Source organism: Poecilia formosa, unplaced genomic scaffold (assembly GCF_000485575.1).
Source record: "Poecilia formosa unplaced genomic scaffold, Poecilia_formosa-5.1.2 Scaffold1010, whole genome shotgun sequence".
Lineage (NCBI taxonomy): Eukaryota > Metazoa > Chordata > Actinopteri > Cyprinodontiformes > Poeciliidae > Poecilia > Poecilia formosa.
Genome location: NW_006800949.1, coordinates 1 through 15,354, shown reverse-complemented (window position 1 = coordinate 15,354; position 15,354 = coordinate 1). Strand labels below are relative to the sequence as shown.

Below are 15,354 nucleotides of genomic sequence, written 5' to 3'. Positions count from 1 at the left end.
GAGTCCAACAGACAGTGAGTCCAACAGACAGTGAGTCCGTGTCATGCAACGTGTCTGAATGGCAGCAGAGAACTGAGCAGAACCAAACATTTAAACACTGAAGTCAATTGGAACCACAGTTTCCCTGGAACATCTGGACCAAGTGCTCTGACGGCACCATGAATTATTTTCCTTCATGTCTTTTTACTATTAGCCAATTTTAGTAGTCAGAAAAGTCCAACTTTACCTGCAGAAACACAACAGTTCTTCTGTAGTCGATGTCTGCAGCGAGTCGTGCAGAACCAGGAAGTACCGTTTGTTTGGCTGAGGCACAAAAACTGAATCCTGAAACGTCTGAGCAAACGTCTCAGTTCTCCTCATAAAGAAACGCAGCAGAAAATGCTAACTTAGAGGTGATGTTATCCATCATATCTCCGCCTCTCTGGAAGCAGCGGTTCATCCAGGGGAATATTGTTATGATTCATTCTGATTCATGAACCAGAACCTCTGACATTCATGCTGTTTTTTCATCCCACCTGCTTTTGTTGAACGCCCATAAAACAATCTTTTCTACTTAACAAATCCAGATTAGCGTTTTTTTGTAGGTCAGCATTTTGATGAATTATGGAAATAAATCATATTATAAAGGGCTCAAATCTCACAGATCAATTATTTAACTGTATTTGTCTTAAGACTTTTGGTTCTGATCTCCATTATAAATATGAGAGTATGGCTGCTGATCAAACCAGAATATCTGAGAGTGAAATCCTGCAGGTAGGTCACATGATTTATGGATGTAACTACTTTTATTTTAACATGCTTTATGGATAGAAACGTACTTTTAAAAAAATCCTTATTATTTTACTTTGTGTTTATTCAAATTAAAAATGGATACTCCTTTGAAATTCTTTAAAGAATTAAAAAACAAATTTAAATGTTAAAACTTGCTTTAAATCATCAGAAATGTTGATTAGCATCTTAAAAGCTGTGTGACCCCAAATCTCAGAGGACCAAAGAGCAGAGAGAGAAGGAAGAAGTTCAAACCATCATGAGGAACAGGGACGGTATCCCCTACTCCAACGTCTGCCGAACCACAGCCAGGCAGGGTTCAAGAGAAGCAGCAACAGCTAATGAGATGGACTAGCAGTGCTTACCATGACAGTCACGAGAAAGTCATACAGTAACCATCTTCAGTCAGAGGCTTCTACAGATTCATTGCAAGACTGACTGCTACTGGAGATACTTCCTGCCCACAGAATCACCATCCACAACCACTCTTTGAAGATATGTGCATGATATGAATTACAGCAGCATTTAGTTTCCTTTAGGGATAAATAAAGTGGAGTAAAATGTTGATGTTTCTGCTCTGCTCAACGGAGGACAGACCAGAAACAGCTGTAAAAAGTCAACAGGGAACGTCCAGAGTTTGGAGAGAAAACACATCTACAGGATTTACTTTCCAAAAATCACTGCTAACGTATGTGAAAACTCAAAGCTTGGTGTTAAATCTGTGCTCCAACAATGCAAACATATGGAGCTGTGTGCTGATGTTCCAGAGAAAACAGTAACGCATGAAGGGCGTGTGCTGAATATTTTACATCCAAAAAATGCAAAGTTTAATGCCATGAAAAACACACACAGTGTCATTTAGGGGTTCTCAAACTGCAGACTTCCTCCTAAAATGATGTGCAGGCCAACATCTGGCCAACATCTGGATCCCAGAGCAAAACAACTGGATTTAGAACTCCACTTATTTTACACATATTGCGTTTTGGAGTTAACTTTCACTATAATCTGGATCAGCATCAACAAGCCCCAGATAAGACCTTCATCATCTCCCGGCTCACCTGTGTCTTGTCTGAACTGGTGCATGGACTGGAGGTCGATGATGTACGGCGAGAGCCGGCTGTCGACCTGGCCGAGGACCACGCTCCCTCCGCGGGGGTCGCTGCTCCGGATGGCCGCCTCGATCTGGTGGGAGACGGCGGGGCTGTAGGGCCGCCACCGGCCGTGCTCGTTGAGCCATTCCCACACCACCACAGCGGAGGCCAGGAGCATGTTGTTACTGGTGGCCCTGGGGAGTAAATTAGTGTTAAACCAGAAGGAAAGACGGGATGACGGGGAAGTGTTGGCTGGGAACGGCGCCTGGCAGCTGGAAGCGGAGGCTAGCAGAGACACAAAGCGATGTTTTCCTCCCTGTTGTCTGATTTTAATCTGTTCTTCTCTGGGTTTGTGGACATATTTATACCTCATTATGAATAAATAAAATCATATAATGCTGTAAAGCTAACAGATACCCAGGCGTGGAGTCTTACATGGAGCCGCGGAGGAGCTAACACCGGGAGGAGGCGGCACATTCTTCCACAGAGCTCCGGGCTTCTCTCATGGCAGCTGGGCGAAGCAAATCACGGTCCTCCCCCTGTTATACCACCGTAATGCGTGGATAAAACACCCGGGACTTGAGCAGGCACGAAAAAGTGGATATTGGCCCTGAGGTCGGCTTCTTTCCGGCCGATGTTTTTCCTTCCAAACGGGCTAACAGCAGCTCCGGAGAGTCGGTTGGTTCTCAGCCCGTTTTTTGAGGCCTTTAGAGGGGCAGAAATCTCCGCGCTGTCGTCAGTGATGTACCGCCTCCGTGCTGTGGTTCCCCCACGCCGCGGGATTACTCAGAAAGGGCATAAAACCCCCACGAACACCTCTGTGTTTAAATTTTCTTTCAATTCCTCTTTTATTACCGACGTGTCTGGGACTTAGCAATCCGAAAAGCGGTGGCTTCTTCCAACGACTCCCCAACCTGGAGAGGAAAAACTGGTTCAACCGGTCTGGATCCCCGGGACACAACCTGACACATGCAACCAAAACCGAGCCTTTGTTCTCCGCTGGATGAACCGAACTAATCAGCCTTTTAAAAAAACGGGGGGAAAATCACATTAGAAGAGTCTTAAAGCAGCAAATGAGTGAAAGATTCACCTGTTGGACTCCTGCGTCCTCCCTCCTGATCCAAGACTTCTGGAACAAACTTTAACGAACTCCTTCATGAATGAAATCTACCCTTTAGGCTCCAGCATGGTTCCGTCTGTCTCTCCCCTTCCACTTCACACAAAGGGAAATCCTCACCAACTTTTATTTAATTTAAATAAACCAAACGAGAGAGGAAAAACCCCTCCCTATGAAGTTAAGAGGAGAAAAACGGTGTTTCCATGTTTATTCTATCCTTTCGCGTCCATCTTCGCTTCACTGTAGCCGAAAAACTGGATATGAAGCTGCGGAGTGGCCGAGGACAACAGCCGCCCCCAATCACTCAGCTCCCTCCACTCACCACGCCTAAATCCACTCGTTGGGAGTACACGAAACGAGCCACCACAACAGAAAATAAACACTGCTTTTCTCGATTTTCATTTTATTTCTATGTTATTCCACGCTCAAATAAAATAAAAGGGATAAATACACATTAAAATGCACGTTTTATTTTACATTTTCTGTCTAGTCGTTTGCTGCAACGTTTGAAAATGTGATGAAATGCTGCCACCCGGTGGAGACATTGTGAGTAAGGTGAATTTAAATGGTTCCGTCCGCTGTTTGGTTTTTGAGACTTAATTCTCATATTTCCTTGATGTCCTTGAATCTGAACATTTTATGTCACTAAACCACAAGAAACAAAGCATAAACAGCACCATCGCTGTACTTCGCTTGTTGATAAGATTTAAGTGAAAATGACGTCATGTCCGGTATCTCAGGCTCCATAGCTCAGGGGTTAGAGCACTGGTCTTGTAAACCAGGGGTCGCGAGTTCAAATCTCGCTGGGGCCTGTGATTTGTTTTTCAGTTGGAAAATGTTTTACTTACCTGCACATGTTTTCAACTGTTCAAGTTTGGAGGGAATGATTTGTCATAATGCTTTGTACAGCAAAGGCGTTATGTTTCATAGGAAGATTCTAGTGAAGGCTGTGTGTTTCTCCGTTCCCTATTTGTAACAGTAAAATCTATTTCTGTGATTGTCATGGAGCTCAAATTATAAACAATGACTGTCCCACACTTTTCCATGAATATGCTGGCCTAAAATGGTCACAATTTGGTTACTTAGAATAAATGACCTACATTGATCATGCTCTTCTTTAAGGTACTTTAAAAGGCTTTGCTGGTATAAGTAATAGGAACTTAATATGATTACTACATGGTGTAATGTTTACTGTAATAATCATAAAAGTATGATTAAAAAATATGATTAAAAACTAATTTAAAATAATTACTCCCATATTAATACTTTGTGTTACTTTCATGCAATCAACAGTGGACAAAATAGGCATATATCTTTATGAATATGAATTTATTTACTCTGGCTTTTTATATATTTACTCTTTAAGTCCATACAGGGATAACTGCAGTTTACACACCAATCTTTATTTTTTCTGAGGTTCCTTCTTTAGTTCTCAGGTTGTTCAATAAAATCTGGCATTTAAATATGTTGTCTTCAAGTCTATCTAGTGAATATGTCTTCTTGTGACACCATATTGAGCCTTACAGGTCTGATCCATCGTTATTCTTTTTTTTTCTCTTCTCTTCTTCAGCCTTGTCCTCAGGTTAAGTTGGTTTCATTTTTTTCGATTGCTGTTGGTTGTATGTTTATGCTTCCGTTTTCTGTGGTTGCAACATTTTCGTTTGCAGTGTTTTTCGGTTCCATTTGAGTTTTTGTGTGTTTTGGAGTTTGCGTCATTCACGTGTTTGCTGCTGTCCGTTTTTATGAGTCAGAGATGAATATATCGGTATAAAGTCCAACCAGCATTTTTAGTCAGAAAGTCACTCTTTCTTGATATTTTCTGAAATTGCTATTTGAAAGTTAGAGTGACAGGATGTTTAAACAGGAGAATAAACAAAATTATTGAAAACGAAGCGTAACATATGAGACGGTAGAGCTAATTGTAATACAGATTATAATGGATATGAGGTTTACGCTTCTCAGTGGTGATTATTGGATCAGAACCAAAATAGTACAAAACTTCGGTGTTTATAGGAATATTTTTCATCATCTTTCTTGAGTTTTTCAGAGCCCGGATAGCTCAGTCGGTAGAGCATCAGACTTTTAATCTGAGGGTCCAGGGTTCAAGTCCCTGTTCGGGCGGTATCTTTTTTTCCCCCCCTTTCCTTCTGAAATTTCGTCTGGGCGTCAACATTGACCTAAAATTGTTCTGTTCCGTTTAAATACCTAGATTGGGAATAGTTCCGAAAAAACCTGACTGTAAATAAACCTGCAAGGAATCAGAACGAGAAACGAGGACTTGGAATGAACAGCATCTACCGGTGAGGAAAAGCAGGACAAGTATTCTCTGAGGAAGACTCACAATCGAGAAAAAATATGCAAGGAAAAGTAGTATACAGCCTGGAGGTCATAATTTTCATATCAGTCAAACTCATGACTTTCCTTCCCAACACTTGACACTGATTTAAAGTAATCCTTTCGTGATGCCTTCGGTCATATGATCGACTCATTGTCCGAGTATATATATATATATATATATAGCAAATGGTGCGGACCGTGTGTCCTGGATGAAGTATACACTCGAGAAAATTTCCAAATACAGACAAGAGATGTCGAGATAAAATACTACTACTACCAATAATAATAATAATAATAATAATAATAATAATAACAGTATGCATCTGCTTATCTCTGCATTATTTCCCATACTGACTGGGCTGATCTGAGTTTAAATGCGTTACTGTTCATTTACTTCGTTAACAGAATTCTTTTTGCAGCGGTTGTGTGTTCTGGGGGGAATGTTTTTGTTTTAGTGATAATGACCACTCCAGGAGGGAATAATGTTGATCTTCTTTTAATGAAGATAACCGAACCTGAGTTCAACTGGATAGTTTACGTGCTCTAACGCCGATGCAGACGAACTTTACACGTCACACCAGAGTCAGCGAGCATCCAGAACCGCACCTTTACAATCCATCCTGGCTCCCATTAACAATATCTCTCCATGTCAAAATTAAGATTGAATTAATTAAAACAGTTGAATGTTTAAGTATTTATCTCACCAAAAATAAGGGGAGGAAATAACAAAAGGAAGTCAATACCAGAGGTATGGTTCAAGCTTTTCATTGGTTTTATATTGAGTATCTTTACAAAGTACATGTATAACAAGTAAATAAAGTATTTTCTAGAGACAGTTGCAGGCTCCGCTGCATTAAACTACTCACAACAAAATTACACAAACTAAGTGCAATAAATAAAAACACAAGCAAGAACAAAATACAAAGAAAATAAATAATATAATATCCTTGTGATATTTGTAAGGACATAAACAATTTAGCCTCATAGTGAGTTCATATATTTGAAACAGGCTAATTGAATGATTGCAGTGTGAAAACTCGCCGTGCTGAGGCATCGTTTTGTGTTTGAGTTGTTTGTTTGCTGTAGTTTCTGTTGGTCGTCTTCCACTTCCTCTGTCTGGTTTTCCAGTGAGTGATGCAAACTGTCATAATCATAATCAGCAACCCAGAACACACAGCTGCAGAGTACCAGTGCTGGAACAGAAACTGGGAGGAATCTGGAAGTGCACACATCCAAGGACACGACATTAACCTAAATGTAAAAATACACAGCTTGTTTACAGTTTATTGTAATAACTGTACCTCGTAAAACAATGCATTTTATATCATCTTGTAGAGTCATGGTAAATATAAAGAGCTCACAGGAGATAAAAGGTCTCTAACAAAATGGATTCTGGTTTCTTTCTCTCCGTTTCAGAAAGTAACTAGGTTACCAAAATGTCTGTTTGTGGTTTTGATGGTGATGATGATAATGTAAAAACAGAGTTTGTTATTCTGATTATTCTGATTCCAATTAATTGCCAAACTAGTCAAGAGGGGCAGTGTAAGAAAAACTAAGTACACCCCTGCTGCTTCGGCGCATGTGATTTAAGAAGGTAGCAGACAGAGGATCAGCTCTTTGAGAGCAGAAAGTTTGACAGGTTGCTGCTCTGAAGCATTGTGTGTGTTAAAACAATGCCAGAATGGAAATACATCAGCAAAGCCCTTAGCTTATGTTCACACAGCACGTCTTCATGCTCAATTCAGATTTTTTTGCTGAAGTACGATATTTTTTGTGTGGCTCATGCATTAGTTCATGCCACTAATTAAATGCAACTGCAATCAGACTCCTGTGTGAACAGATTACGACTCCAAAGCACAGAAGAAGAACGTTGGCGCCACACAGCAGCGCTCTGTTTACAGAAGTATTGATGGATGCTGTCAACTATAGATTAATGTTAAAGTTATCCAGCGATGGGAGCCGACAGTATCGTCACAAGATCATAACAAGATGCAGGAAGCTGATAAAAAGAAATCACAGCAACAGCCTTTAGTGGAGCACTGACTGCATCTTCTGTAAAGACGTTTGGATGTGGAGTCGGACCAGGAGTGGTAGGATTTGGATGTGGTGTGCGTCACTGACTCAGACTGCTTTCATAGGTTCATAATAATAACTTTCACCCATTGATTACATCCAGATTTATAGCGTCTGGCTTCTTTTGATGCAGAATAATGATGCATGTCTCACATTAATGATGTAAAAGTCATATTAAATGTACAAATCTGATTTTTTTGCGGAGTGAAAAGATCAGAATTGTTCCGTTCAGATTGTTGTGAGAAAGTCAGATTCAGGTCACATTTTCCTGCTGTGTGAATGTAGCTTAAACAATCGAGGAAGGGTTAATAGAACCTCTTTGGGTTTGTTGAACTTTTCTCTAGCAATAGGGGGAACTCATTAACTCCACATAAACTGCTATTTATGTGGCAGTTTATGTGGAGGCAGTTAATGAAGTTCATCCCTAGAGTTTCATTGTAGGGATGAAGTTCTGAGCCCAATGATGTTAGCATATCAGGCAGATTACTGCTGGAAGGAACAATTTTGATCCTAAAACGGAGGAATGCTTACTCTGAATCCGTGTTCCTTTTCCAATTATCACACGTCCATTCATGTTGGCAATGCAGTAATACAGGCCCAGATCCCCCACTTCGACACCAGTGATCTTCAGAGCTAGAGACCGATTCATGAGACTCGCTGAATGACGAAGACTGAGCTGAAACACTGAAAACAAAAATGGTAATTGTTAATGTTTAATTTGGACTGTCACAAAAAATTGAATCCTTCTGGATCGGGACTAAAAGTTCTGGCCTACACTCAACCGGCCGTCCCTCCCTGAGGCTGGCGTGGAGGACCATGGTTGGAATGAAGCCTGGGTTTTGTTTAAGCCACGTTGTCGTGTCGTACAGGTAGGAGATGTTGCACCCCAGAGTGACGTTTGAACCAAAGTGGACCTGCTGGACCTCAGCAGCTGGAACGAACAGCATCCAAAACCCGGACATGGTAATAAAACCTGGAGGGGATCAAATGGACCAAAGCAGAACAAGTTTAGACAAAACATTCAACTTTCTGACAGTACCAGACCGAATGTACAGAACAGTGGCTGGTTGTTATCTGAATGGACTGAATGTACGTTCTGGACCCAAAACAGAAACCATGACCCAGAAAAGTTTTTACTGTCAACAGTAATGTGTAAGCAGGAATGGGGAAGTTTCTTGAGATCAGAACTTGATCAGAACTTGATTGATGGAGACGCGATGGATGGACAGGGCCACCAGGAAGTGGCGTTCCATCAGGAAGTTGAGGTTTTCCCTGCTCAGGAAGTTTTCCAGGGTTTCCTCTGGGGAGAATTGAGGCTTTCTTGCCTTGAGTACTTGAGGTCATGACAGAGGGAGTGAGGGAAGGATTGGTTTACTGGGGATTGTTGCACAGAGACAGGGACTCCATACAGACGAATTATAGATTATAGTAAGAGGGGAAGTCTTGGAGAGCAGGAACTCTGGTAGTTCGGTACGATGATCAGATTCCACTGTGGGAAAGTGAATTTTCACTTTGTTCTTAGTGGTGGAGAAACATGAGGCTTGGCAGGAACAGAGAGGATTATGACATTAAATGTTTTATTTCAGGCAAACAGCACCAACCTTTATTTCTCAGCTTAAATGTAATTATTTAATGTTTTCTGTAAGCAAACTTCCTGTCGGCCATATTGGAGGACTCATGCTAGACTGGTAGCTATAGCAACATTAATGTTCTTTGAACAGCAGCAGCTGCTGGTCAAGCAGGTTGAGTCCGAGCCAACATGGCTGCTGGGCCCCATAGGTATTTGGTCATACTGGACCCAGTTCCCAGGCCGCTTGACTACAAACTCTACAATTGTTTACATTTCTGCTGTTGTTTGCACAGTTTTTATTGTCACAAATACACAAAACATTTTAACATTGTTACTTTTAAAGTTATCCAACTCAACTTTGCATTCCTTTGGATCAGAGTATTCTAGTTTTGATATTTTATATTATCAATTTAGTCCTTGTCTTTGTTTTTAGTATATTTTCATAATTTTTAATTGTAAATGTCTCGATTTTCTGTGACTTTGTTGCTGTTACACCTGAATTTTCCCACTGTGAGAAAATAATTATATTCTATCAACACAGAGCTGAAAATTATATTGAATTATAATTAACAGAGTGCTTACTGCTTAGACACAATATTTGATTATTTAGATCAGTAGCAATCAATTCTATTTTAAGCAATAATATGGTGACTAATTTTTTCCTAAAATGTCATGGACCGTACAGGGACCGGTACCGGTACCGGTCTGTACGAAGTGGAGCTCATGTCTTGAGCTCTACTCAGGACATGAGGTTGTTTCACCAAATGTGAAATAGGTGCATGATTGAAGACATTTGAGTTCTCTGATCTGCTCAGTCTTTAAACCATGATTCAATTAAGGCACCAAGTAGTTAAAAATATCAATGAATAAAACGTTTATTAAGCCACCAAACTCTGGATTGAATCTGCTTTTTGGCATTCAAAGAGGCTTTATCCATTAATTAAAAAACTAATGCTGTTGTTCTTGTCCCTCAAGTTCCTGGTTCTGTTGTTTTTACTTCAGTTTGTAGATATTTAGTTATTTTTAGATTAGATATTTTTTTTTTAAATTCTTTTACATCTTCCTCATGGTTAGGATGGTAAAATGCATATCTCTATGCCAACTGCCACCATAATTCAATGTTCCCACATCTTCATCAAAGATTGTAATAAAAGCCACAGATTTATTAAAAGTCATAGCTGAGGTGATCCCACTGTGTGGAGGTTTACTGATCCCACTGGCTAAACGTGAATCTATCAGAAAGTAAAAGATTTTTGCTTTACTTACGAATGAGAATCATCATAGTCCAGCCTGTCTTCATCTGGTTTATCGTTGTGTGGGTGAGAGCAGCTTCAGTTTCTGCATATCACTGACTTCCTTTTAACAGCCCACTCTTTCCACTGAAAGCCCACTTCTCTCTTCTGTTTGATTCCCCCTTCCTAAAACCTCCTTCAGCTTTGTTTGAGATAAAATCAAGATCAATTCAAAGTTCATGTCTGTGTTATGTTGTAGTTTTTTAATTTTTGGGTTTAATTTGAAGATAAATAAACTTTTTTTACTGGCAACATGAATTGGGTTTTGTTGTGCTTCTGCGCTGAAAGTGTGAAATGGCTAAACAGGAAATGAAAGCCACAAAACTAGCAGGTATTTTGAAAGCTAAGTTATGGAAAACAAACAACAGAGATATAATGGAACTAAATAAACATAAATATTTAAACCACAACTTTTGCTTTGTCTGTGTTGCCAATTGAAGATGGATGCAAGATGAATAATTCAGATTCATTTGAATTAAAATAATTTAAATGACATTACTCTGACAGATGTGCTTTACTTTCTTTTGTTGCCAATAGTGATCTTCAAATTTGAAAATAAAATGTTATCCCAGGGTAATATCTTTTATCAATCCATATAGGAATAATTCAGACTGAGCTGGACAAATATATTTAGTGAATACTTTATATCAAATCTCCCATCCTAGAACAGTCACAAGCTGCCCAGTCATTCCTGCTCTAGTGTGTCCCTGTCCAAACTCCTAGTGAATGAAAAAGAAGTGCTTAGTATGTTCCTAAACTTAACAGAAGTAAAAATACCTTCAGAAAATATGTTGGTCTGACAGGTTATGACTTATTAAAAGGCATCAAGGAGCTCTTTGTAATTCTCCTTCTCATGTTTCTCTAGATAACATGTAATGATCCCCAGAGGCTTTGCTGTTTTACTGTTATGATAAAGAATATACTTTGTTTTGAATGAGACATTATATCTCGTTAAAACTAAAAACATGCTTTCTTGTTATAATGATATAATGCTCCTGACTTTATTGTCCATTTAAAGACTTCCATACTTTACAAAAGTTGTTTTTTTATTTTACTTTTTTTATTATTTATTATTTTTTTATTTCCTTTATTTTACCAGGTAAACCCCGTTGAGATCTAGATCTCATTTTCAAGAGGGACCTGGGCAGAAGTCTGCGTAACTTGTGTTAAAACACAAAAGTTACGCATGATTTTAAATATGTAAATTGAGATTGCGTCATTACGCGACTACCTGCTACTTTTAGAACAACCAATCGCTGCCCTCCTTACTGGGGAGTTGGCCACAGCGCGAAGCGGCTTCATGGTGTCCTGCTGACAGGAGTCCAACCAGCTGACTGCTCTGCTGTCTGTTAAACAGCGATGAAAGCCCCGCTGGTTCTGACAACTTAAGAACTGTTCCGAATTTAAAGTGACGGACTGAGAGGACCGGAAGAGAGCGGAAGGCACCGGAAGACGGAGCGATCTGAGGTGAACCTTAGTATTAGCTTGTTTGTAGCTGTCAGTGCTAGCATTTAGCTCACTTAGCTCGTTCCTGCCTCTGACAGAGAGTCAGGAAGGGCAGGTTTTTATTTCCAGTCGGCGTAGTAGCAGTTAATATTCTTCTCAGTCAGATACTTTCTACAGAAAACCCAGGAAGATCAGGTTTTATCTGGTGTGCGAGTCTGAAATAAACCTTTAGTTCAGAACACGCTGTTCTGAATCTTCTGGTTTCAGTCTAAGTGACACCACCATTTATTTTTTGACTTAGTTGAAATTTAAATATATTATTTTCTAAGAAAAAACACTTAAAATCCAGGTGTTTAATTTTTTTGTGTTTTGTTCATATTTTCTTCCATTTTGTAACTTTAAAATAGACCTTTAATTCACAGGTTATTGAGGTAGTGATCAAAATCTGAGTAAAATTAGTTTATTAAAGATTGGACCAAGAATTGGGGACGTGTGTTTTATTTTTAGTTTGATTTAAAGTTCCTACCTCGAGGAAATTTGAAGCACCTTGTAGCTTTTGGGGTTTTTATTTAATTTTAATTTAGTTTAATTTAAACTAAACTTAAGGATTAAAAGAAGTTGAAACCTTTAAAACTGATGAAAACATGAAGACTGACTGTTTTATACAGGCAGTGAAACCAGGTGAGCAGCTGGTGGGCGTGGCCTGTCTGTAGCAGGAATGCAGATTGTTTAGTGTCTCCACCTTTTTTTATCAGGTTCCTTCCTCCATTTTTCACCTCCGGTTCTGTTTGAACGACTCGCTCCATGACCTGCAGCAGCTGCGTGTTGCTGCGGGCTGCAGTTTTTTTTGTTTGTTGTGCCTCTGCTGCTGTTTCTTTCTTTCTTTTTTTTTTTTAAACAATGTACTCCCTGACCTCCACCTCAACCTCAGCTACTTTTGTGCCAGAAGGAATATTGTTTAGTCCTATTCATCAGCAGTCTGTGGTGCTACTGTGACTTTCTCTTGATGTGGTCCAGTGGTGTCCATGTTACAGAAACATGATTATGTTTAGCTTTGATAAACTTGATTTTATTTGGTCTTCATGTTTTTTTTTTTCATCCTAGTAATCAGAAATGTGACTCTGTCCTTGGCTGTCAAACATCTCTGCTGTAGTTTGATCACAAAAAACACCCAACTCCTATTTTGACTGACCTCTACCAGGTCCTGGAGTCATTAGTGTGGAAATAAACCTTGATCCAATACAGCGTAACATTAACTTTAGGGTGTTTAGCCGCTATCCTAGTTTCATGTTCAAACCATCTTTTCTGTGCATCACATTGGACAAGGATTGTATCCCCTACTCCAACATCTGTCTGTATATTCGGCCAGATGGCGACTTAAAGAGGAGTTCTGAAAGAGTTGTAACAAACCAAAGTCCAGATAAACTGATTCATGATATCTGATAAATATGTTGTTTTTTTAGGATGGCAGGAGTGTTTGACATCGACCTGGAGACGGAGGACGGCAGCGACACAGAGGTGAGCAGTGATTGGATCACACATCGCCGTGATGTAACAAAGACAAGCAGTGACCTTTAACCTTTCATCTCTAGGAGGACGCGTGTGAGGCGACGGTTGTTGAACCCGACAGGTAAGTTCAGACGAAGCCCAGACAGATGTAGGTGCTGCAGCGAGCTGATTTCTCCTGCTGTGATGTCATGGCAGCGGTCAGACGGAGGAGGTGGAGCTGACCAGTGAAAACGTCAACAGAGACAGCGAGAGAGTTGGACCGGACTGCTTCGAGCTCCTCACCGTTCTGGGCAAAGGGGCCTACGGCAAGGTGAGCCGTGCTCTGCTCTTGGTGTCTGGTTTCAGAACATGTCTGCCATGGAGTCATCAGTCTGCCACCACTGAACAGAGAGAGAACAGTTTTGGCATTTTGGTAGCACAACATCTCAGTGAAGACTTGTAGAACCATGCTGCTTTAGGATGCACACCACCAGCCCGGTTCAGTCCGGTTTATTCCAGCTGCAGTCCGTTTGTCTAGAAGGTCTGGTTCGTTTGGGGAGGTGTTGATGCGTAATCAAACTCTGATGCCGACCAAACTCTGGTCCGTCTACTGACCTCGGTCTGGGTTCGGTTGAAGTGAACTCAGCTGCGGGTCAAATACATATGTGAACGCCAAGCGGACCGGAGACCGCTCCAAAAGCAGGAAGTGGACTACAGCACAGGGCATTCTGGGTAAATACAACCAAAACAAACACACAAGTCTAGCACTACCAGGAGAAATGACTTGTGGTCAAAGACAAAAAATAAATCCTACCACCTCTGACATCTGACACCTCCGTTTTTGGTTCTTGGTGCAGCGCCCCCACAGGCGAGGAGGGGAACAGGTGTTTTAATTAGTTTGGTTGGTTTGACTCAGAGCAGTGAGAAGGAGAACCACAGCAGCTGGAGATGGAGCAGATGTTGCAGTTTTGGTTCCAATAGAATCAAATCTATCAGAGGGGAAATAGGCCTGATGGAGACCAGGACAAACGCCTTCTAGTACAGCCAGGCATGGCGGTGAAGGGCTGATGCTGCGGCCCCTTGCATTCAAATATGAGTAGTACGGTGGATCTCGAAGGTCAACAGAAGGATCCCTATCGGTATCCAGTCTGGTGAAAAATCAGGTCTGCAGATGTTCACAGTCTGAAACTGGATGGATTGGCGGACTGGTCTGAAAATGTCTAAAACTTTTATTTAGGATTGAATCAGGAGTTTTGTGCTGAACTATTTTAATATTCTTCAACTTTCCGTCGTTCTTTAAGGTTTTCCAAGTGAGGAAGGTTCAGGGTCCCCAAACAGGAAAGATATTCGCCATGAAGGTCCTGAAGAAGGTAAGCTGGTGCTGGACCTGGGCTGTCTCCATCTTTTATCTTTGGTTCAAATTTGGACAGAAATGTGTCAAAAACGGGAAAGTTTGTAACATAAAACACAAACAGTTTTAGAGAAGTGAAAAAAATAGGATGAATTACTAAAGGGAGAGACGCTGAGTTAGAAAATGAGATACAGGTGAGTGAGACGGTAAAAGAGGAGCGGTGCAGACAGCTGACAGAGAAATGGTTCGAAAGATGAAAACTGGACAGCAAAAACAGAGCATTTAATATTTAGACCTTTGTTTAAACATTTCTCTGACTCCTGCAGGCTAAGATCGTCCGTAACGCCAAAGACACGGCTCACACCCGAGCCGAGCGCGAGATCCTGGAGAAGGTCAGACACCCGTTCATCGTGGACCTGCTGTACGCCTTCCAGACGGGAGGAAAGCTCTACCTCATCCTGGAGTGTCTGAGCGGTAAGCTGGTGAAACCCGATGATGATGATGGTGATGATGATGATGACCTTCAGCTGTTCTCTGGGTCACCAGGAGGAGAACTGTTCATGCAGCTGGAGAAGGAGGGAATCTTCATGGAGGACACGGCCTGGTGAGATCTCTGTCTGCGTTGAGGTCAGAGAGTGTTAGGTAAATTGTATTATTATCAACTATTTGTTATATTGTTACTATGCTCTTAGATTATGTAGTCTTACTTATTCTAGTCTAATCATATGTTCTATGATTGTTAACCACTTGTTTCCTTCCTCAGAGGAGGCCTTTCTGAAGAAGAGCAGTGACAGCAGCTCTTCACAGAATGGCCTGCTTTG

At 40.8% G+C, this 15,354-nt stretch overlaps 2 protein-coding genes, 2 non-coding genes and 1 gene segment (V, D, J or C); 3 read left to right on the top strand and 2 right to left on the bottom strand.

Annotated features, from left to right (window-relative positions):
* The window catches only part of LOC103132352 (E3 ubiquitin-protein ligase DTX1-like), a 31,184-nt gene extending 27,798 nt beyond the window's left edge, over positions 1-3,386 (bottom strand). The window contains exons 1-2 of one of the 3 annotated variants that reach the window (XM_007544142.2): positions 2,950-3,386; positions 1,827-2,053 (exon numbers count right to left, since the gene is read on the bottom strand). In XM_007544142.2, the coding sequence (XP_007544204.1) occupies positions 1,827-2,053; positions 2,950-3,017 (295 nt within the window). In that variant the 5' untranslated portion in view covers positions 3,018-3,386. The other 2 variants (XM_016667334.1, XM_007544143.2) reach the window with 2 other exon arrangements.
* A 329-nt stretch (positions 3,387-3,715) lies between these two features.
* On the top strand, positions 3,716-3,788 carry trnat-ugu (transfer RNA threonine (anticodon UGU)). The gene has a single exon. It is a non-coding gene; the product is annotated as a tRNA-Thr (tRNA).
* Positions 3,789-5,024: 1,236 nt separating this feature from the next.
* On the top strand, positions 5,025-5,097 carry trnak-uuu (transfer RNA lysine (anticodon UUU)). The gene has a single exon. It is a non-coding gene; the product is annotated as a tRNA-Lys (tRNA).
* Positions 5,098-7,133: 2,036 nt separating this feature from the next.
* On the bottom strand, positions 7,134-10,355 carry LOC107835094 (Ig kappa chain V-II region TEW-like). The segment is given in 4 exon segments: positions 7,134-7,141; positions 7,918-8,070; positions 8,162-8,359; positions 10,223-10,355. Coding segments are annotated over 4 exon segments (393 nt in total).
* Positions 10,356-11,505: 1,150 nt separating this feature from the next.
* Positions 11,506-15,348, top strand: LOC103132351 (ribosomal protein S6 kinase beta-2-like). 2 transcript variants are annotated; one of them, XM_007544140.2, is made up of 8 exons: positions 11,506-11,715; positions 13,158-13,212; positions 13,287-13,324; positions 13,399-13,513; positions 14,484-14,552; positions 14,860-15,007; positions 15,080-15,175; positions 15,297-15,336. In XM_007544140.2, exons 2-7 carry the CDS (start codon positions 13,159-13,161, stop codon positions 15,139-15,141), a joined length of 486 nt encoding a protein of 161 aa, XP_007544202.1. In that variant the 5' UTR covers positions 11,506-11,715; position 13,158; the 3' UTR covers positions 15,142-15,175; positions 15,297-15,336. The 2 variants fall into 2 exon arrangements, with proteins under 2 accessions (XP_007544202.1, XP_007544199.1); XM_007544137.2 differs by having other exon boundaries at positions 15,080-15,348.
* The last annotated feature ends 6 nt before the right edge of the window (positions 15,349-15,354 follow it).